The 23,880-nt window shown below is 44.1% G+C and overlaps 1 protein-coding gene across 1 annotated transcript in view; it reads right to left on the reverse strand.

The window, feature by feature from the left end:
• Positions 1 to 21,606, reverse strand: part of LOC311136091 (phospholipid-transporting ATPase IC-like) — a 57,607-nt gene extending 36,001 nt beyond the window's left edge. The window contains exons 1-9 of the mRNA XM_084170174.1: positions 21,473 to 21,606; positions 10,370 to 10,550; positions 9,858 to 9,955; positions 7,248 to 7,361; positions 3,063 to 3,161; positions 2,639 to 2,700; positions 1,520 to 1,592; positions 1,350 to 1,420; positions 758 to 840 (exon numbers count right to left, since the gene is read on the reverse strand). Of these exons, the coding sequence (XP_084026300.1) occupies positions 758 to 840; positions 1,350 to 1,420; positions 1,520 to 1,592; positions 2,639 to 2,700; positions 3,063 to 3,161; positions 7,248 to 7,361; positions 9,858 to 9,955; positions 10,370 to 10,523 (754 nt within the window). The 5' untranslated portion in view covers positions 10,524 to 10,550; positions 21,473 to 21,606. The remainder of the gene's footprint in view (positions 1 to 757; positions 841 to 1,349; positions 1,421 to 1,519; positions 1,593 to 2,638; positions 2,701 to 3,062; positions 3,162 to 7,247; positions 7,362 to 9,857; positions 9,956 to 10,369; positions 10,551 to 21,472) is intronic.
• Positions 21,607 to 23,880: the final 2,274 nt, after the last annotated feature.

Below are 23,880 nucleotides of genomic sequence, written 5' to 3' on the forward strand. Positions count from 1 at the left end.
ATGGATGAATGGGGAAACAAGGGAACAGTGACCTCACTATCATGGCTGAATGGGGAAACAAGGGAACAGTGACCTCACTATCATGGCTGAATGGGGAAACAAGGGAACAGTGACCTCACTATCATGGCTGTATGGGGAAACAAGGGAACAGTGACCACACACTATCATGGCTGTATGGGGAAATAAGGGAACAGTGACCTCACTATCATGGCTGTATGGGGAAACAAGGGAACAGTGACCTCACTATCATGGCTGTATGGGGAAACAAGGGAACAGTGACCTCACTATCATGGCTGTATGGGGAAACAAGGGAACAGTGACCTCACTATCATGGCTGTATGGGGAAACAAGGGAACAGTAACCACACACTATCATGGCTGTAGGGGGACCAAGGGAACAGTGACCTCACTATCATGGCTGTATGGGGAAACAAGGGAACAGTAACCACACACTATCATGGCTGTATGGGGAAACAAGGGAACAGTAACCACACACTATCATGGCTGTATGGGGGAAACAAGGGAACAGTGACCACACTATCATGGCTGTATGGGGATTCTCTCTCCCACCCCCTCTCCAAAATACACACATTTTATATTACATTTTTGTCATTTGCAGGTTCTCTTCTCCAGAGCGATTTACAGTTAGTGCTTTCATCTTAAGACCCACCACACATAAGTAAATAAATGTACAGTATCTAACGTTATCTGTTAGTAAAGGCGGCCAGTACACACTTTATAGTACAGCAGTATATTACCATCAAACTGTGCCAGCTGGCGCTCCTCCTGAAGTCTCTCGTCTGTCACTTTCAGACCCATTTTAAACTTCAGATTGGTTTCCCTGCAAAACAATAAATGTACATTGACATTTCAGTGGACTTTTCGAGCACAAATCCAGTATATAAAAACAGCAACATCTGTACATTGTACACAGGGACAATAACCTGATCCTTAACTGAACCATGCTGGGCTTTTGATAGTATTGTTTGACTAACGAGTTATCTAATCTACAGGCTGAAGCAGCCGGTGACAAGTCAAAACCTTTTTTATCTCACTTCACCTCTACATTTTAATGTTTACACAAAAGCACGTTCTGGCAACGTAATTTCTCATGTCACTAAGGGGTAGTTATTGACAAACGCAATATGAAATTACAGATTACACACAAAAAAAAAAGGTTTTAAGACCTGGTCTGTGTCCCAAATGGCACTGTATTCCCTATACGGGATAGCGCACTACTTTTGACCAATGGCCCATATGGCTCTGGTCAAAAAAGTAGTGCACTATATAGGGAACATGATACCATTTGGGACAGAACCATAAATTAACATTTATTGGAGAACATCTTACCCGTCGAGCTCGGCTGTTTCAACATAGCAAAGACTGTTGGGGTTTGAACTGGACAACAACAGAATGTCGGCCTGAGTGAAAACGAAAAGCAAATAGATCAAAATACTGTAACTGAATTATATAAAATGGCTGGTTTGGTTTATAGCCAGAGAACAAATGTGTGACATTACCGGGATGTGATCATTTTTCTTCAAACGAACCACATCACCGACATGTATATTCATCCACTTCGACACTTGAAACCTGGTTTGGAAAAAAAGTTTCAGTCAGCTATTCAGATGTTCAAAACATGAAGTTTGTCTTGATGCATAGCACAGACATTACAACAAAAACTATTTAAGAAATTAAAAATGGTATGCTGTTGCACTATGGAACTGCGGAGATCCAGACCCACAGATATAGAACACAATACTATCTGTTATGTTGAGTTTCTCGGGTATCAAGTAATTCAGGATGCAAGAATATACTTAAAACACTTATATGGAGAGTTCATACAAATAGTTAATAGACACGGTACCGTGGTTCGTCTAACAAACGGCACATGCTTTGCCTCGTTATCCACAACTACTGAACAAAGGAAATCTCTTAGTTTATACACTTCATGTTTTACACGTTTCTTCAACAACATCTGTTAACCATCAGTTGGCACTCCCTTCTTGGATGGTATTACCTTGTACCCCAAGTCAGTATATTACACCTATCAATCATTCTAAGATAAACCTCAGAAAGCTCCCTCGACATACTGGAATCCTTGTTATTCAGACTCTGCAGCACCAATAATTACCTATCTAATCAATTGAACATTGTTCCCACAACACTGTGAAAAAGACATAACACTGTTATAGTTTCTAAGTTCAGACCATAGACTTAGATAGACAAAGCTTATTTGTATCTGTCCCATTATGGGGTCAGAGGTCGGCAGAGCCATCGAGGTCCTCTCCATTTCGCCGTAGTCAATTTTCTTCTTCGATTACTTCTAGGAGTTGGTAAACAAACTGAAAAGGGTGCATACTGCCACCTGGAACGTGTTGTTTGAAAAGATATACAGCCAAGGTCGCCGATTTACTGCCCTCTGCAGTTATGGAATGTTTGCTCACAAGTGTAATTCATTGGCTAATCCCTCCTGATGACCTGGACGGAATTATGTGATCCTTCCTTAAAAACATTGGAAGTCGCACCCAGTTGACTATTTTAAAAAATGGTGTAAACCCTCAATGGAGCCGCCCATGCTAAAACTGGTTATATCGAAGTAGTGATCTCTATCCATCTCTATGGTTCATAGTCATTACCTGCCATCCAGGAGGACCTCACACTTCCTGTTGTTGATCTCGTTGTCCATCCTGTGGCGGGCCTGTTGGAGAGGAAGGGAAAACACCAACCAGGGTTCAGCACTAGATAAATGGACCACAATGTTCTCTTCACAAATGGAGTGTACTGCACATGCCATCAACGAAAAATAGACATTTTTCTTGGTCCGTCTCATCCGTAGGACACCGTGGTTGAGTGAAATGAACAGAGTCTGGACAGTGGCCATGTCCTGATTTTCCCACTTTTTCCCCCCCTTTGCATACTTCAAGAAAACTTCTCGCCAACGCTTACACCAAATCCTATGCTTAAAATCCATGATGGGGAGTGTTTACAAATGCACACTTTGGGAGAAGGTTGGAGAATTGAGATGCAGCCAGCGGGAAGAGAGAGGATGGAGTCACTCACCAGATCGTCCACCAGGTCTTTGATGGCTGTGATTCCCAACACCAGGACTAAAGGCACTAATGTGGTGTACCAAGGCAACGTGGTGATCTCAGGAATAATCTGGTGAATAATAATAAAAGTGCATTAATATCACATAATCTATTCCTTTATCCAACATGTTAAAAGTTTCAAGGGAGCGTGGTGACCGCAGGAATAATCTGATTATAATGCCCCATCTTTATTGCCCTGCGGTTTCTGTTGACCAACAATGCTTCATCACTGCTCAGGCCAGGGTCCTGTGCGTTGAACACGAGAAAGTAAGTAAGCATACTATATACAGGGTCAGTTCCAGTACCATATTTCCAATGTGCAGGGATACTGGAGTGATGGAGGTAGATATGTATAGGGGTAAGGTGACTATATTCAGGGTTAGTTCAATATTAACAATGTGCAGTCAATATTAACAATGTGCAGGGGTACTGGAGTGATAGAGGTAGATACAGTGGAGAGAACAAGTATTTGATACACTGCCGATTTTGCAGGTTTTCCTACGTACAAAGCATGTAGAGGTCTGTAATTTTTATCATAGGTACACTTCAACTGTGAGAGACAGAATCTAAAACAAAAATCCAGAAAATCACATTGTATGATTTTTAAGTAATTAATTTGCATTTTATTGCATGACATAAGTATTTGATCACCTACCAACCAGTAAGAATTCCGGCTCTCACAGACCTGTTAGTTTTTATTTAAGAAACCCTCCTGTTCTCTACTCATTACCTGTATTAACTGCACCTGTTTGAACTCGTTACCTGTATAAAAGACACCTGTCCACACACTCAATCAAACAGACTCCAACCTCTCCACAATGGCCAAGACCAGAGAGCTGTGTAAGGACATCAGGGATAAAATTGTAGACCTGCACAAGGCTGGGATGGGCTACAGGACAATAGGCAAGCAGCTTGTTGAGAAGGCAACAACTGTTGGCGCAATTATTAGAAAATGGAAGACGTTCAAGATGACGGTCAATCACCCTCGGTCTGGGGCTCCATGCAAGATCTCACCTCGTGGGGCATCAATGATCATGAGGAAGGTGAGGGATCAGCCCAGAACTACACGGCAGGACCTGGTCAATGACCTGAAGAGAGCTGGGACCACAGTCTCAAAGAAAACCATTAGTAACACACTACGCCGTCATGGATTAAAATCCTGCAGCGCACGCAAGGTCCCCCTGCTCAAGCCAGCGCATGTCCAGGCCCGTCTGAAGTTTGCCAATGACCATCTGGATGATCCAGAGGAGGAATGGGAGAAGGTCATGTGGTCTGATGAGACAAAAATAGAGCTTTTTGGTCTAAACTCCACTCGCCGTGTTTGGAGGAAGAAGAAGGATGAGTACAACCCCAAGAACACCATCCCAACCGTGAAGCATGGAGGTGGAAACATCATTCTTTGGGGATGCTTTTCTGCAAAGGGGACAGGACGACTGCACCGTATTGAGGGGAGGATGGATGGGGCCATGTATCGCAAGATCTTGGCCAACAACCTCCTTCCCTCAGTAAGAGCATTGAAGATGGGTCGTGGCTGGGTCTTCCAGCATGACAACGAACCGAAACACACAGCCAGGGCAACTAAGGAGTGGCTCCGTAAGAAGCATCTCAAGATCCTGGAGTGGCCTAGCCAGTCTCCAGACCTGAACCCAATAGAAAATCTTTGAAGGGAGCTGAAAGTTCGTATTGCCCAGCGAAAGCCCCGAAACCTGAAGGTCTGTATGGAGGAGTGGGCCAAAATCCCTGCTGCAGTGTGTGCAAACCTGGTCAAGACCTACAGGAAACGTATGATCTCTGTAATTGCAAACAAAGGTTTCTGTACCAAATATTAAGTTCTGCTTTTCTGATGTATCAAATACTTATGTCATGCAATAAAATGCAAATTATTTACTTAAAAATCATACAATGTGATTTTCTGGATTTTTGTTTTAGATTCCGTCTCTCACAGTTGAAGTGTACCTATGATAAAAATTACAGACCTCTACATGCTTTATAAGTAGGAAAACCTGCAAAATCGGCAGTGTATCAAATACTTGTTCTCCCCACTGTATGTATAGTGGTAAGGTGACTATATTCAGGGTTAGTCCAATATTAACAATGTGCAGTCAATATTAACAATGTGCAGGGATACTGGAGTGATAGAGGTAGATATGTATAGGGGTAAGGTGACTATATTCAGGGTTAGTTCAATATTAACAATGTGCAGTCAATATTAACAATGTGCAGGGATACTGGAGTGATAGAGGTAGATATGTATAGTGGTAAGGTGCTCGGCCCCAGTGATGTACTGGGCTGTCCTCACATCCAAATCCTCTGGGTCGGTGGCGGCCCTCACCCCCACCACGATGTTGTTGTTGTCAAAGGGTGCATAAAATGCGTCGAGTCTGTCTGGTAGAGAGACATCATTGGTCAGATCACGGCTGGGTCTTCCTTTGTAATCCGTAACGGTCTGTCGCCCCTGCCACATTCAGGTGTCAGAGCCTGTGTGACATGATTCCACCTTATTCCTATATTGCCCTTTTGCTCGTTTGATGAATCTGCGGAGGTCGTAGTGGGACTTCCTGTAGGTATTCCTGTCCTCAGCCATAGCCTCAGGCTCACAGCCCTGTCCTTTAGTGCCAACCTCTGTATTAATCCAGGAACCTTCACTGTGGGGACAAGGTCGCCCATGCATTTCCTAATTAGGCCGGTGACTGAGGTGGTTAGCTCGAAACATACCTGTATTTCAAATCAGTGCTACCAAAGCAGTCCTGTAGCATAATCCCTGATTCTGGTGACCATTTCGCAACGGAGCGAGTCACGGGTACTTCCTGTTTGAGCTTCTGCTTGTAAACAGGAAGCAGGAGTAGGGAGTCTTGATCGGATTTGTCAAATGGCAGACGAGGGAGGGCCTTTGTAAGCTTGCTTGTGGGTAGAATAACAGGACTTTATTGCCCCTAGTGGCGAAGGACACGTGATGATGGAAGTTGGGCATCGCATGTCTTAAATCGCCGGCAACCAGAAAAGCAGTCTCTGTATGTACGTTTTCCTGCTTGTTTATAGTTCGTTAAGTGCCAGCTTGTAACAATGCGGCATAGATTTAAAATGTGATGTAAATGCTATGTAAATTAGTTTAAACTGGGGCCTCCCGAGTGGTGCAGTGTTCTAAGGCACTGCATCACAGTATTAACCGGGAGTCACATAGGGCGGCGCACAATTGGCCCAGCGTTGTCCAGGTTAGGGGAGGGTTTGGCCGGGGTACTTTCCTTGGCTCATCGCACTCTAGCGTTTCCTCGTGGCGGGCCGGGTGCCTGCAAGCTGACTTCAGTCGTCAGTTGAACGGCGTTTCCTCCGACACATTGGTGCGTATGGCTTCCAGGTTAAGCGAGCGGGTGATAAGTAGTAGCGCGGCTTGGCGGGTCATGGCTTGGCGGGTCATGGCTTGGCGGGTCATGGCTTGGCGGGTCATGTAGCGGAGGACGCATGACTCAACCTTCACCTCTCCCGAGCCTGCTGGAGAGTTGCAGCGATGAGACAAGATCGTAATTGGATATCACGAATTTGGTGGAGAAAAGGGGGGCAGAAATTTAAAATGTGAATATATTTTTTTATAATAATTAGTTTAAACTGCTTCGCATCACAAAAAAACAACACAAGCTCACTCCTTCCCAGTCCATCACTCAGCTCCCTGCCATCCAGGACCTCTATACCAGGCGGTGTCAGAGGAAGGGGCAAAAAATTGTTAAAGACTCCAACCACCCAAGCCATAGACTGTTCTCTCTGCTACCGCAAGGCAAGCAGCACCGATGCACAGTGGTGTCAAAAATATCTGTACTTCACTATTTATATATTTTTGACAACTTTTACTTCACTACATTGCTAAAGAGAATAATGTACTTTTTCCTCCATATATTTTCCCTGACACCCAAAAGTACTCATTACATTTCAAGTGCTTAGCAGGACAGGAAAACTGTCCAATTCACACACTTAACAATAAGACATCCCTCCAGCCTTTGATCTGGCGGACTCACTAAACACAAATGCTTCGTTTTTAAATGATGTTTGAGTGTTGGTGCCTAGTCACTTTACCCCTACCTATATGTACATATCTACCTCAATTACCTCGTACCCAGTTATTATTCAACGCTGGCTGAAACGCAGCGGTATTTAGCAGACTTACCTGTAAGATCAGCAGGGCCAGAAAGTAAAGGTTGGCAGCTCGTTTGAACTGCTCGAACAGATTCAGTGGGATGAAGGTCAAGGCGTTGTATTTGTACGTCTTGATTCCATTCCCCTTAGGGCACAAAACAACAACGCATTTGGTCAGAAGATGAACTAAAGAAATAAGGAAAGGTACATAAACACGGTTAAATCAAAACAGGGAGAAAATCTCCACTTTAAAATGTCCATATAGAGACTTGAGGCTCTTATACATACAAACTCTGCTTTTACTAAAGGTTTCTGGGAAGACAGAAAGGCTTTACGGATACAGACTGGTTTAGACTATTATGGCCATTAACATTAGGGAGACTTTAGGGAAGTTCTATGTTAACAGGCAGTCCTCTGGTCTGTATGCACGCATGACTGTAAGTCGCTTTGGATAAAAGCGTCTGCTAAATGGCATATTATTATTATTAGTTGTGTGTGCATTCCCATAGGTGCGGCTAGAACACATATTCCGTGTGTGTGTGTGCATTCCCCTAGGTGCGGCTAGAACACATCTTCCGTGTGTGTGTGTGCATTCCCCTAGGTGCGGCTAGAACACATCTTCCGTGTGTGTGTGGTATTCTGGGGTGGAACAGTTCTCTCTCTCTCTCTCTCTCTCTCTCTCTCCCTCTGTCACACTAGGTAGAACTTTCCATGTCAATTCGCATAAACAACAAAACAGCAGCCATAATCCTGAGAGGACGAGGAGGGGGGGGGGGGGGGGGGGGGCAAACGATTAGACAAAACCACTCTGCTAAACCCCAGTCCCAAATGACAACCTATTTCCTATAACGTGCACTACTTTTGACCAGGGCAGAAAAGTAGTTCAGTATATAAGGGAATAGAGTGCCATCCATGTGTCCTAGAACGTGACTAATAAGTAAAAAGAGCAGAGTAGGACTAGGACACCGGTGTAGTGGTCAGTGACTTTATAAAGAGCAGTCTTTAACCAAGGGTAAGTGGAAACAGCAGCTTAGGTTAAGTACCATTAAGGATAAGAGCGGGGCTTAGGCGTGGCGCTGAAAGGGAGTGTCTGAATGTCTATAGCCCAGCCTCTCTGCTCTTTATTTTCATGATTTATTTAAAAACCAGGGAAAGCGGCACATTTAGTTACAAACAAAAACACCTACACTTGCTCTGTCCGTTCCTTTAAGGAAGAGTTATTAACCGAAGAAACAGGTGAGGTGTTGGTTTTTATGGGAGTGTCTACTGTGTACAGGGAATTTCCTGTGTCCCAATGCCTTACCGCAGGCAGAGCGCACAACCACAGATCACTAGCTGCAAACAAAAGCGGAGCTATTTTCAGATGTCACAAAATACCTAAGTCATAGTTTGACATCTGTACTTTGTCCCACAATGTGCCTGCAGTTAGCATTCTAACTAGCCTGGTCCCAGATCTGTTTGTGACGTGACAACGCCCATAGAAGTTGGCAGGATTGGCAGATCTGGGACCAGGCGAACTGTTAACAGTGGCACTCCTCCTCGAATACAGGTCAACTCCACTGTGGTATCAGTTTATCCATGTGGGGGATGACCCCAAACACAAAAAACTACTTCGGTCACCAGTTGGAAAATGTATTTATTTACCCATTTGTTTGTTTGTTTAGACAACTGAATGAGATTTGTATCACCTCATTACGATAAATGGTAGCCTTGATTTCAGGCTAACTCTCTGATGATCGACACTAGGGAGTGTGGTAACATGACGTCTAATGGTGACTAACAAGTAAATGAACACAAAAGAGAAGAAGTTCTATCGCCACAGAAAGGAAAGACCACAGACTAACAATGAGTCCTGTCCTGGCACAGTCTGGCAGTCACTGAAAATACCTGGGCAACTGATAAATACCTGGGCAACTGATAAATACCTGGGCATCTGATAAATACCTCGGCATCTGATAAATACCTCATTGTTATTTTCAGCCCAGTCTGTGTGTTTTATGGAGCTGTAATAAAGAATCTTTGTATTATATACAAAGTGGTCCGGCCGGTATGACAGACACATCAGCACAGTAAGGAGGAAGTAGGAACAACCAGAATAACTGATCAAATAAAAGAACAAACTTCCTTATTGTCCATGATGCACTGGACCTACTACCGCCATTGGAAAGTATGTAATAGCACACACAGTCGTGTATGAGGCAATCCAAAAGGATAAAAGCTCAACATAGCACTGGCATTTTGTCTGCTACCACACTCAAATATGGGCTTGTTTAAAGGGACGACATCGAGCTCCTCCTAAGCACATTACAGAGATAGGTTTCTGCCGACCTGAGTCTTGTCCTTTATGGTCGCACTCCTGCCAGCAACTGTCATTACTCCTAAAAATAAAGCTTGTTTCATTAGTAAATATTTAGTTTTACTCAGTCTGAGGCTGGTGTTCATTAGGGTGGTGTTCATTAGGGTGGTGTTCATTAGGGCATGGAACTGAAAAGGTTTTAAACCATTTTACAACGGAAAACAAAACAATTTCCAGGTTACAGCTTTCCTGTTTCAGTCCATTGTCTTCGTGTGGTGCCTAACGCACAAGACCTAGGTTTGAACCAGCAGTCCTGGGTGGAACTGGGAGAGAGAGGGGACTTACTGCGTATTTGCTCTTCTTGAGACAAAACAAGTATTTTTTCTGAAACTCTGGCAGGTTACAGAAGGCTCTGTCATTTGCTTTGACTCTCCAACCAGACTCTGGAAACAGAAGAACAGACAGTCAGTTGGCAAACCTGAAGAATATGGCAGCTGAATGGTGAAACTGGAATATTTCCAAACGAATCGAAGGTGGTATCACAACTATTAAGGGTGTTTCCTCATAAACAGTCCCCTGTAGCTCAGTTGGTAGAGCATGGTGCTTGCAACGCCAGGGTTGTGGGTTCGTTTCCCACGGGGGGCCAGTATGAAAATGTATGCACTAACTGTAAGTCGCTCTGGATAAGAGCTTCTGATAAATGACAAAAAATGTAATGGATGTGTGTGTGTGTGTGTTTGTGTGTGTGTGTGTCTGTCTGTGTGTGTGTGTGTTTGCCTGTGTGTGTGTGTGTGTGTCTTCCTGTGTGTGTGTGTGTGTGTGCAGCTCTTCTCTAGTGTCTGCTCCCAGTCTCTTACCGGCGCTCTTGGGCTCTTCAGCCTGTGGCCCCCCTGGGGGCCTCTCTTCGTCTGAGCCGGGGTCCAACTCATCATCCGTCTCGTCGTCACTATACGGCATGACCTCATCGTCAGGCCCCAGTGACTCCTGGGAGTCTACTCGCTCCCGACTCATGGTGGAGAAACGTCTGGAGGTCGCTCACTGGGGGGGATGGATGGGGGGCGAGGGGAGAGGGAGGAGAAGAGAGGGGGAGAGGACAGGAGAGAGAGAGAGCAAAGATCGAGTGAGAGAGAGGAGAGAGAGAATTTTCATCAAGGAGTATTTTGAAATAGCCACTAATCCTTGCTAATTATTTTGCCAACTCATTCTTCCAAAGCAAAACTGGTTTCAGTTCACATTAACAAAGCATGTCAGAGGACTTGAAGTACACTAAACAGTCAAGTCCACTTAGATCTTTGACAGGGAAAGGACACTAAAGAAATCACGTGTCATACACAAGATACATGTGCTGTCATACTAGATACACTACATGGCCAAAAGTATAAGGACACACCTTCAAATGTGTGTATAAAATCGAGTACACAGCCATGCATTGGCAAACATTGGCAGTAGAATGGCCTGTACTGAACAGCTCAGTGACTTTCAACGTGGCACCCGTCACAGGATGCCACCTTTCCAGCAAGTCAGTTCGTCAAATGTCTGCCCTGCTAGAGCTGCCCCGGTCAACTGTAAGTGCTGTTATTGTGAAGTGGAAACATCTAGGAGCAACAACAGCTCAGCCGCGAAGTGGTAGGCCACACAAGCTCACAGAACGGGACCGCTGAGTGCTGAAGCGTGTAAAAATTGTCTGTCCTCAGTTGCAACACTCACTACTGAGTACCAAACTGCCTCTGGAAGCAACGTCAGCACAATAACTGTTTGTCGGGAGCTTCATGAAATGGGTTTCCATGGCCGAGCAGCCGCACACAAGCCTAAGATCACCATGCGCAATGCCAAGCGTCACCTGGAGTAGTGTAAAGCTTGCCACCATTGGACTCTGGAGCAGTGGAAACGTGTTCTCTGGAGTGATGAATCACACTTCACCATCTGGCAGTCCGACGGACGAATCTGGGTTTTGGCAGATGCCAGGAGAACGCTACCTGCACCAATGCATAATGCCAACTGTAAAGTTTGGTGGAGGAGGAATAATGGTCTGGGGCTGTTTTTCATAGTTTGTGCTAGACGATTGTCAAGATCTGTGTGGAAGAACTTGACTGGCCTGCACAGAGCCCTGACCTCAACCCAATCTAACACCTTCGGAATGAAATGTAACGCCGACTGCGAGCCAGGTCTAATCGCCCAACATCAGTGCCCGACCTCATGAATGCTCTTGCTGCAGTACCCACAGTAATGTTCCAACATCTAGTGGAAAGCCTTTCCAGAAGAGTGGAGGCTGTTATAGCAGCAAAGGGGGGACCAACTCCATATTAATGCCTATGATTTTGGAATGAGATGTTCGACGAGCAGGTGTCCTCATACTTAAGACATTGTAGTGTATAACCATGAGGAAAAAATAGACTGTGTTGCTTTCGCTATAAAAAATAAGATAAAACCTTGAGTCCACAAAAAGAAACTAGACGGAAACAAAAACAAAACTAAAATAAATTTCCCCAATCTTTCACCTACGTAAAACCTAAAAAGGAAAGCCGACAGGTTTGAATATAGCCAAATACCCCAGGTGAATTTCCATTCCCCGTCACTAACCACTAACCCTACCCGTTTTAAGGAGATGGTGGTAATGGAGCTTGATCAGCAAGGTGGCGACCGCATTCCTCATGTTTAACCCTGACACAGAAGCATTCTACAGACAGAAAGCAGTTGAGTCTCAAATGGAACCCCATTCCCTTTATAGACGCACTTCTTCAGACCAGGGCTAGTGCTCTATATAGGGTATATGTAGATGGCCATTTGGGATGCAGCCAGCCCCTTCAGGTGACTATGCTGTTCTGTAGGCAACCCCATGCCAAAACTACACACATCATAAAAATCACACAGTGACACCACAGTCAGAAATGCCATGTCGACATTATTCCATTATTCCAGCTCAGGTGAGAAACCAATGGCTGGAAATGAACCACGGAACGCGACTCAAAAACACGCTTCTCCTCCCAGCCCCGTGCCCACTCAACTGTACTGCCAAAGCCAAAACGGCAATGGCAGCACACCAACTTGGGGTATTTATTGAGCCAATAACATGTAAGTAAGCAGTTTGTGCCATTATATAGTCTAGGTTACTACTAACCATAATACACAGAGCACACTATAATATAGTTAACTCATAAGGCTTTCAATGTCTTGTTAGATTAGAGCACGAAAATGGGTAATGGCCAAACAACCTAAAATGTCTAAGTACTCAGTGTTAGCCTTTTGGCACCAATGTCTTTTAGCCTCTTCACGCTAGACGAGGTCATGATTGACGAGTGTTTTGGGCCCATTACAAAGTTTATAAAAAAACATAGGCTACTTTATATTTTTAAATTTGTTTGATAACGTTATGTAGTTTAGTGTTAGCAACATACTACCAGGATACACTTCAACACTCCACCCCCAGGTGGCAGCACCAACCATGTCCAAATGCTGTGCTAGAAGGAAGCCTTGACGAGCACATCAGCTGATGTCAGTCAGATAACCAGCTGGCAGAGCCGTGAGGCTGCTGGGTTTTGTTTGGTGGCCATGACGCCTTTTGAATCGTTAGTTTGGGCACTCCTTTTTGGATTTTTTGTACGTATGTTTCGTCCCCATTAGGACAAATAATAATCCGCTTGGACTGGCCGACCAAGAGGTCAAGAAGTAGCTGGACCTAAGGAAAAGTGGCTGTTTCCTGGATACATACATTCAACACCTGGTCGCACACACACTTACTTCCCACATTTAAGCACACACCAAGTCAGGTTACAGACCATGTAACTAGGACTAAGACCCCTAGACAGGATGAGTCAGCAAAATCAGTAGGGTAGCTATCGGTTTTGTCACAACAACAACTTAAGTTAGTTTAGGTTTTCCATGTGACAAAAGGACTCCAGGACAATTCAACTCACCTTACGTGATAAAGCAAGAACATGCCTACGTGATGTTGTTAAATCATAATGAGCATCACTAAAATCTGTGAAATGTCTCTCTCTCCCCTAGACAGTATACACCTTAGAAAATACCTTTAGGATGTAATAGTCTGGGATGGAGTGGAAGTGGCATGTACAGTGCATTCAGAAAGTTCAGACCTAAAATGGATTAAATTGTTTTTTACCCCTCAATCTACACACAATACCCCATAATGACAAAACAAAAACGGGTTTGTAGACATTACTGTAAATGTATATATTTCTTAAACATGGAAATATCACATTTACATAAGTATTCAGACCCTTTACTCAGTACTTTGTTGAAGCACCTTTGGCAACGATTACAGCTTCGAATCGTCCTGGGTATGACGCTACAAGCTTGGCACACCTGTATTTGTGGAGTTTCTCAAATTCTTCTCTGCAGATCCTCTCAAGCGCTGTCAGGTTGGATGGGGAGCGTCGCTGCACAGCTATAATCAGGTCTCTCCAGAGATGTTAGATTGGGTTCAAGTCCGGGCTCTGGCTGGGCCACTCAAGGACATTCAGAGACTTGTCCCGAAGCCACTTGTGCGTTGTCTTGTCTGTGTGCTTAGGGTCGTTGTCCTGTTGAAAGGTGAACCTTCACCCCAGTTTGAGGTCCTGAGAGCTCTGGGGCAGGTTTTCATCAAGAATCTCTCTGTACTTTGCTCCGTTCATCTTTCCCTCGATCCTGACTAGTCTCTCCCAGTCTCTGACGCTGAAAAACATCCCCACAGCATGATGCTGCCAACACCATGCCTCACCGTAGAGATGGTGCCAGGTTTCCTCCAAACGTGACGCTTGGCATTCAGGCCAAAGAGTTCAATCTTGCTTTCATCAGACCAGAGAATCTTGTTTCTCATGGTCAGAGTCCTTTAGGTGCCTTTTGGCCAACTCCAAGCGGGCGGTCATGAGCCGTTTACTGAGGAGTGGTTTCCATCTGGCCACTCTACCATAAAGGCCTGATTGGTGGAATGATGCAGAGATGGTTGTCCTTCTGGAAGCTTCTCCCATCTCCACAGAGGAACTCTGGAGCTCTGTCAGAGTGACCATCGGGTTCTTGGTCACCACCTTGACCAAGGCCCCTCTCCCCCGATTTCTCAGTTTGGCCGGGTGGCCAGCTCTAGGAAGAGTCTTGGTGGTTCCAAACTTCTTCCATTTAAGAATGATGGAGGCCACTGTGTTCTTGGGGACTTTCAATGTTGCAGATTTTTTTGTTTTGGTACCCTTCCCCAGATCTGTGCCTCGACACAATCGTGTCTTGGAGCTCTACGGACAATTCCTTCGACCTCATGGCTTGGTTTTTGCACTGACATGCACTGTCAACTGTGGGACCTTATATAGACAGGTGTGTGCCTTTCCAAATCAATTGAATTTACCACAGGTGGACTCCAATCAAGTTGTAGAAACATCTCAAGGATGATCAATGGAAACAGGATGCACCTGAGCTCAATTTCGAGTCTCATAGCAAAGGGTCTGAATACTTACGTAAATAAGGTATTTCTGCTTTGGATTTTGTATAAATTTGCAAACATTTCTAAAAACCTGTTTTCGCTTTGTCATTATGGGGAATTTAGTGTAGATTGATGAGGGAAAATTTTCATTTAATCCATTTTAGAATAAGGCTGTAACGTAACAAAATGTGGAACAAGTCAAGGGGTCGGGAATACTTTCCGAATGCACTGTATATTGCACTGTAATTTTATCAAATCAAATTTGTATTTGTCACATGCGCCGAACACAACAGGTGTAGAGCTTACCGTGAAATGCTTAGTTACAAGCCCTTAACCAACAAGGCAGTTCAAGAAAATAGTTATGAAAATATTAAAAAATAAAATAAACTAAAAGTGAAAAACAAACAAACAAAAAAGTACGGTACGGTAGAACGTACCTTAGCTCCACACCCAAGGGGAGAGTTAGACACAGGTAGGCGATAGGCAGGCAGGTAGGGCGCACCCTTATTTGACTAAGTAAGCAAGGTCTCTCGCTCACTCTCTGCAGTTCCACTTCTACCATTCCTTCCTGCTGTGTAGTACTCATTTGTCTAAAATCATCTCTCCTTCCTCCAGCAGCAAGGCTATGATCAACGTGGCAGTGTCAACATAGCTGCTATTGTTAATAAACGTTTATTAAATAAATAAATAAAAGTCAAATAACCTTTGTTACCCCCAAATCATACACTCAAACTGAAAACATAAAATGGGTGTACAATTCATTGGTTAGAGAGAAGGTCTCATATCACTTTCATTTGTATCCCCTGTAGCATTAGAATTGGTTCCCTGTTTGAGTCACACTTTGAAAGGCGGTGACCAACGATGGTCACTTACTAGACAAAATGTATCCGCTCGAACGTGCCCATTCACTTCTCCCCACAAATGTAAAAGCATTGGATTGGTCTAAGCAAGGCCTAGAGAGTTTCCATATAGCCTACCAGTGATTTAGTTTCAAATCCATCAAGGGAAGTTAACAAGCACACACGCCGGGAGAAAGGACAGATTATTGGTAATGCAACTCGTCTCCATGACCATCTTGTGTAAATACTATAAAATACTAAAATCAAATAAGACTGTCTGGCGGTCTGTCTGGCAGTCTGTCTGGCAGGTTGTCTATGGCCATGCTGTGATTTGAGAGACAACAAGTTCCTGAATACCAGAATGCTTGTGGAGAGGAGAGGATAGGCCCTATAACATTACTGTGTGAGGACTACATCTATAACCGCATGTATGATATGATCAAATGCAGGACCAATTTAACGTGGCACATTGAAGTGTTTGAGGTTGTGAATTGATTGTGTACAGTAGTGAGTGTTGTGAAACAGTTTGTTTTCCAAATTCTTAAGAACATGTTTCTGGCAGAGAACAAAGCGAGGAATGCACTTCTCAGGACAGTGAGCCTCTGACTTTACACTGCGATGAGGATTCTGCTATTCTATGATTCTGAGAGCGCTAACATGGATCACCATGGAGAATATCACCAAATCCACACAAATAAATCAATTTACACACTTTCTATTAGGAGAAATGGGAACAATCAAGATCAAAAAGGCAACTATATTCTAGACCCACATTCCCTGAAATTCACTACCACTAATCAGTGGGATGGACTAAATGTTAAATATGACTTAGGGGTTAAGTCCCAAATGGCACCCTTTAATTTATAGTGCACTACTTTAGACCAGAGCCCTCCGAGGTGTAAAATATGATAGTCACTGTCCTCCTCCACTACACATACTGCGGTTTGTTGTGATGTTTGGCGGTCTCAGTCGGCAAACAGGTCTGGCCCGACACACTGCCATGGCAACAATGCGGAAGAGGGGAGGGGGAGAGAGGGACAACAGGCATTCAGAACACCTTTCAAAAGGAGCCTCACTGCCTGGCTGCCTGCCTCACATACCTGCCTGGCTGCCTGCCTGGCTGCCTGCCTCACATACCTGCCTGGCTGCCTGCCTGGCTGCCTGCCTCACATACCTGCCTGGCTGCCTGCCTCACATACCTGCCTGGCTGCCTGCCTCACATACCTGCCTGGCTGCCTGCCTCACATACCTGCCTGGCTGCCTGCCTCACATACCTGCCTGGCTGCCTGCCTCACATACCTGCCTGGCTGCCTGCCTGGCTGCCTGCCTCACATACCTGCCTGGCTGCCTGCCTCACATACCTGCCTGGCTGCCTGCCTCACATACCTGCCTGGCTGGCTTGTAACCTGAGACAAGTCATTCACAAAGGCTTTCCACCCCCATCTCAATATTTAATATATCCCAACTGTCCCTCACCCAACAGCCAATGCTCCCCTGAGGAGAGGAGGAGCGAGGTCAGGGGGAAACACACTGCTCTGAGTTTTTAGCTACCAGTCCCCATCAGGTTCAGTGTATTAACTACTGTAACAGTCAATGACTATCCGGCTCAACGGGGGGGAATCATACCATTCATTCGTGAATCAAATTGGAGGAGTGACTTGATCAAACATGTGCCACCAAGGATATTCTAATAAAATATCCAAAACAAAAGTATGGAAATGATAGATGAGCCATGTGAACAGTTAGATGCAAAATCATATCAGGTCCATCCAGCATATGATAATTTATAACTGCATTGCTGTGGATGAATTTCTGCTATGGAGAACAACAACAACAACCTGACTGACATCCATTTCACACTATCACTGAACAGAAATTAACACCAGGCTATCAGTCTGACAACTGGAGTACACACCATGCTAGTCAGACAACTGGAGTACACACCACGCTATCAGTCAGACAACTGGAGTACACACCAGGCTATCAGTCTGACAACTGGAGTACACACCAGGCTATCAGTCTGACAACTGGAGTACACACCAGGCTATCAGTCTGACAACTGGAGTACACACCATGCTATCAGTCTGACAACTGGAGTACACACCATGCTTTAAAAGAAGCTATAAGGAAAATGGAGATTGATAAAGGAAGAGAGGTTGGTCTTCAAGCAAAAAACACACTTGACTTCACAACATTTGCCTTTTCAAAGTCAGGATTCAAATCTTGTTTTCTTGGTACCCTTTCGAGGGACATTTATTTCCATAAGGAAAGGAATGGGACATTTTCCTAATCAGAGGGGTGAGACTTGCTTTGCCTGTAGTCTCCATCACCGGCCTTCACCACCATGGTCAGCTCGGTTTATCACCTAACTAACAAGACTCAACATCACACCTTTTGTCTGACAGTTGAAGAACGTTAGCCGTTATGCTATCCCTGTCAAACCCACATAACTTCCTGGGCAAACGCAGGAACAAGAATTTGTTATCTCTCTCAGCCTTAGCTTGTGTTACTGTGCTGTGACTTGTAGCCCTCAACATGTCCTAGGGTGTAGATTTCAGACCTATAATAAACAATAGGCCCTAACAACAGAGTTTTTCTAAACCCAGAGGAACAACATCACAAGACTTCTGGGAACGCTTGCGATACAGACCAAGGAGATGATTGTGGACTACAGGAAAAAGAAGAGGACCGAGCACGGCCCCATTCTCGTCAACGGGGCTGTAGTGGAGCAGGTTGAGAGCTTCAAGTTCCTTGGTGTTCACATCACCAGCAAACTAACTAACATGGTCCAAGCACACCAAGACAGTCGTGAAGAGGGCACGACAAAACCTATTCCCCCTAAGGAGACTGAAAAGATTTGGCATGGGTCCTCATATCCTCAAAAGGTTCTACAGCTGCACCATCGAGAGCATCCTGACTGGTTGCATCACTGCCTGGTATGGCAACTGCTCGGCCTCCGACCGCAAGGCACTACAGAGGGTAGTGCGTACGGCCCAGTACATCACTGGAGCCAAGCTTCCTGCCATCCAGGACCTCTATACCAGGCGGTGTCAGAGGAAGGCCCTAAAAATTGTCAAAGACTCCAGCCACCCTAGTCATAGACTGTTCTCTCTGCTACCGCACGGCAAGCGGTACCGGAGCACCAAGTCTAGGTCCAAGAGGCTTCTAAACAGCTTCTACCCCAAAGCCATAAGACTCCTGAACATCTAGTCAAATGGCGCCCCCCCCCCTCACTTTTACGCTGCTGCTACTCTGTTTATTATCTATGCATAGTCACTTTAATAACTCTACCTACATGTACATATTACCTAAATTACCTCGACTAACCAGTGCCCCCCCACATTAACTCGGTACCCCCTGTATATAGCCTCGCTATTGTTATTTTTACTGCTGTTCTTTAATTATTTGTTACTTTTATTTTGTGTTATTTCTTTAATTTTTTTTTTTTTTTAATGGTATTCTTTATTAAAATTGCATTGCTGGTTAAGGGCTTGTAAGTAAGCATTCCCTGTAAGGTTTACACCTGTCGTATTCGGCGCATGTGACAATTGTATTTTATTTGAAGCAGACTAGGCCGTGGTATGAGAAGTCAATGAGTGAAGAAGTAAAAAATTATTCCTTAAATTATTACATTTTCTCAAAATCTATAAGGCACAACCTAGATTCGAGCTAATGTCTTAAATAGTTTAACATGTTATTAGTCCAACCCGTGACCGTGGCAAACTGACACTTTCATTTGTCAGAAACTGCTTTATATCGAAGGAGTGCCTTTGATTTGAATGGCCTGCACATAAGCAGTTCGGCGCAAGACGACCGGTAGACCCAATTATGTTTTCCTGCGCATCAGCTTAGCTAGCCAACGTCACCTACAAGCGTTATTAGGGTTTTCTATTGGACAAGCAGTTTCCACCAATCTTCATACTGTACGGTCTCTGGCCCTACCTCAGGCTGTCCTCTTAAGGAACAGATCCTACACATCACTGACTGGCCCTACCTCCGGCTGTCCTCTTAAGGAACAGATCCTACACATCACTGACTGGCCCTACCTCAGGCTGTCCTCTTAAGGAACAGATCCTACACATCACTGACTGGCCCTACCTCAGGCTGTCCTCTTAAGGAACAGATCCTACACATCACTGACTGGCCCTACCTCAGGCTGTCCTCTTAAGGAACAGATCCTACACATCACTGACTGGCCCTACCTCAGGCTGTCCTCTTAAGGAACAGATCCTACACATCACTGACTGGCCCTACCTCAGGCTGTCCTCTTAAGGAACAGATCCTACACAGATCCTACCCCGTGTAGCTCAGTTGGTAGAGCATGGCGCTTGCAACGCCAGGGTTGTGGGTTCGTTTCCCACCGGGGGCCAGTATGAAAATGTATGCACTAACTGTAAGTCGCTCTGGATAAGAGCTTCTGCTAAATGACTAAAAATTTAAAATGAAACAGTGGGAATATACACTGAGGCCAGTTTATTAGGTACACCACCCTGTTCACGAAAATGTTTTGCACCTACAGTGAGTCACGCGGCTTGCTATATAAAGCAGGCAGGCAGGCATCCAGCTACTGTTCGATTGAACGTTAGAACGGGCAAAACAAGTGACCTAAGCAACTTTGAGCTTGGTCCGACGAATCCCAGTTTCTGTTGAGTCATGCTGACGGCAGACTCAGGATTTGGTGTGAGTCCATGGTCCATCCTGCCTGGTGTCAACAGTACAGGCTGATGGCGGTGGTGTAATGGTGTGGGGAATGTTTTCCTGGCACACTTTAGGTCCCTTGATACCAATTGAGCAACGTTTCCACGCCCGAAAATGTCAGGCTGTTCTGGAGGCAAAGGGGGTCCAACCTGGTACTAGATGGGTGTACCTAATAAACTGGCCTGTGTGTGTGCATGTACTGTTCTAATAAAACCCAATTTTCCATCACCATTTTCTGACAATTTAGGATGTTCCACACAGTGTTCAGCCAAGGGTGTGCAACATCCTAAATTGTCTGAAAAATCAGAAAGTGGTGGTGGAAAATTGTGTTTTATTAAGACAGTACACATTTTTCCAGTTTTTTTTTTTTCCCCCACGACTCGCCATTAAAGCTAGTTAAGGAGGGAAATGATGCCTTCGCAGCCTGAATAGAGGATGCTTTATGAATGAGCCGGTCCATGGGGGACACGCGTGTATTACCGGGAATGCACATCAATCCAAGCCTATAGTGCAGATCTAGCGGCCAGTGCAGGACATTGTCCGCTGTGTGTGTGTGTGTGTGTGTGAGAGAGTTAGACAGAGAAAGTGAGACTCTTCTCCATCCTGAAGCAACCCTATAGATTGTGTTGGAGACAGACTGTCTCCAGGAAGAGTATCAAGACTACAACTAAATGTAATTCACATCCCGTGTAGAGAATCATAATACATTGTTTACAAACAATTAGTGTAAAAAAAAAAAAAAGAGAGGATGTGGAAAAGTTCAACTACACAGAAACAACGCAAATCTGTTTCAGAACGTCTGGAAACATCATAAGTGGCCTGTATTGACAATAAGTGATCAATTAAATCGCATTTAAATTTGGATTAACTAGATCTTGTGAGAAAACCGACATACGACTTCATTCAGTTTTCGATTTTGTGATTATGTCAGTGTATGAAATAACGTCAACGTCACACTGAACAAATCCTTGAAAATAGCTTTAATTTGGCGGCGGATAATACAACTAACTACTCACCAGTATTCCTTCTCCGTCGATAATTTCTCCTTTTTCTTTCAGTGTGGTCTTCCAGTTTGTGGTTCATGTACCATGTTTGTTCTGTCCTCGCCACAAACAATTGTGGAGTTTTTGTTCACTCCCTTTACCTGCGTAATGGCTACCTACCTACCTACCTACCCTGACATTTGAAAACTGGTCTGACAGGATGAGTTTGACATATAACTGTTTCATTCAAACAAACGACTATAAAAAGCTTTTTATGTCATCTTACTAGACATTTCGGCGCTGAAATGACATGCAGTTTCCCACTACCAATCATTGACTGATACACACGTGACCAACCAGGTAAAGATGTAATCCCATTCACAATCAAACGGAATAAAGAGGTTTTGGCAAGAAGGGATCCTGTTTGTCAAAATGGACTTTTCGTAGCAGGTTAGGAGAATTTACGTAGCAGGTTAGGAGAATTCGCGTAGCAGGCTATGGGAATCACTGTAGGTTATGGCTAGAAAATGGGTTAGGGTACGCTAAAATGCTAAAATAAAAAATAATTGATGTTAATTTGACAAACTATATCTCATCTCGCCAGGACATGAATCAGTTGCATGAACTGCTTTATATCCGTAAATAAAAGTCTATGAAAAGACTGCCCCCAAAGACAACTCACAATGACATTAGCTATATTACTGTATAAAAAGTTTAATTGTAAAGTGTTCCTATTATAAACATTTGTATATTAATGTAAATCGCATGCTCTTATAGTTAATTTGCTATTAACCACATTAATATTAGGCAAATGTATCGATATGTTAAGAATACAATCAAATTATCCTCAATTTTATTTTAGCCCCCCAGTGATAGGTGAATTGGATTAGACTTTATTCATTGGCCACCAGCTCTTTAATCCCGCCTCTGCCAAAAAGTGTGTTGTGCTAGTTCAATTGTACTGATAGGGATGCTTAAACTATGTTAGGAAATGCCACTTGCCCTAAAATCCTAACTTTGCCTGGCGGCTATCTGATATGAGGTAGTTATATTACAGTTTGTGTTAATAGCTTTGGTACTATTTTCACAAGTTATGTGGTACATTTTCACAACTCTTAGGACAAAAGTCAAAACTGGTCACACTTGTAAAGCAGCCAGTCTTCATTCAAAACCTGTAATTGTGCATTCATTTCAATTGTAGACTTCTCTCCCCACACAACCATTTGATTCAAAATATAAATTTGTCAAATGTAATGAGAACACTGGTTTAACATCTTTTCAATTTAGTCGTTTTAATTACCAGTTAATCCAATGCAAGATAGGTGTTTCAAATCGCCCTTACATTTACATTTACATTTACGTCATTTAGCAGACGCTCTTATCCAGAGCGACTACATTATTATTTTCATACCTTAGAAGTGCTGAAAGTAATACGCTACAGTGCTGTAAATGACAGTTCACATTATGCAATACACTTACATTACCCAACAACAAAATTGACAGAAAATCTATCATTTCCATAATATCTATCCAATGTGTAATCAAAGGTGTGATCGAATAACACATCCTCTCTTTTTTTTTTTTTCATATATAATTGCAACATAGGTGTATTGTCTAATGAAATGTAAGAAATTAAATAAAACGAATTGAATGAAAATAAAAACGTATAGCACACATTCATTTGCGTCAAGCTTATCTTGAACATTTGGCCATAAATTCTCATCCACATCAGTGAATATCCCCATTGTTCATGCACCGCAGAAATAACCCTTGGCATGGCGACACAATCCAAGCTTGACATTGGTCTGCATTGATGTCATCACATGCCTCATCCATGGCCAGCAGGATGGTGGCACGCTCATGGGGATACCGATAGTATACCTTCCACCTCCATGCTGAAAAAAAATCCTCAATAGGGTTGAGGAAAGGAGAGTATGGGGGCAGGTATAGGGTCACGAGTTGGGGATGGGCCCGAAACCATGCCTGAACCTCCTCTGCATGGTGGAACCTGACGTTGTCCCACACAATGACATAGGCGACCCCTTCACCTTGACAGGCCTGTGCATCAAATAGTAATAGCTAAGCTACTGGACTGTTTTGCTAGCACAGACTGGAATATGTTCCGGGATTCTTCCGATGGCATTGAGGAGTACACCACATCAGTCACTGGCTTCATCAATAAGTGCATCGATGACATCGTCCGCACAGTGACCGTACGTACATACTCCAACCAGAAGCCATGGATTACAGGCAACATCCGCACTGAGCTAAAGGGTAGAGCTGCTGCTTTCAAGGAGCGGGACTCTAACCGGGACGCTTATAAGAAATCCCACTATGCCCTCAGACGAACCATCAAACAGGCAAAGAGTCAATACAGGACTAAGATTGAATCGTACTACACCGGCTCTGATGCTCGTCGGATGTGGCAGGGCTTGCAACCT

This window comes from Coregonus lavaretus (assembly GCF_964263955.1).
Source record: "Coregonus lavaretus genome assembly, chromosome: 10".
Lineage (NCBI taxonomy): Eukaryota > Metazoa > Chordata > Actinopteri > Salmoniformes > Salmonidae > Coregonus > Coregonus lavaretus.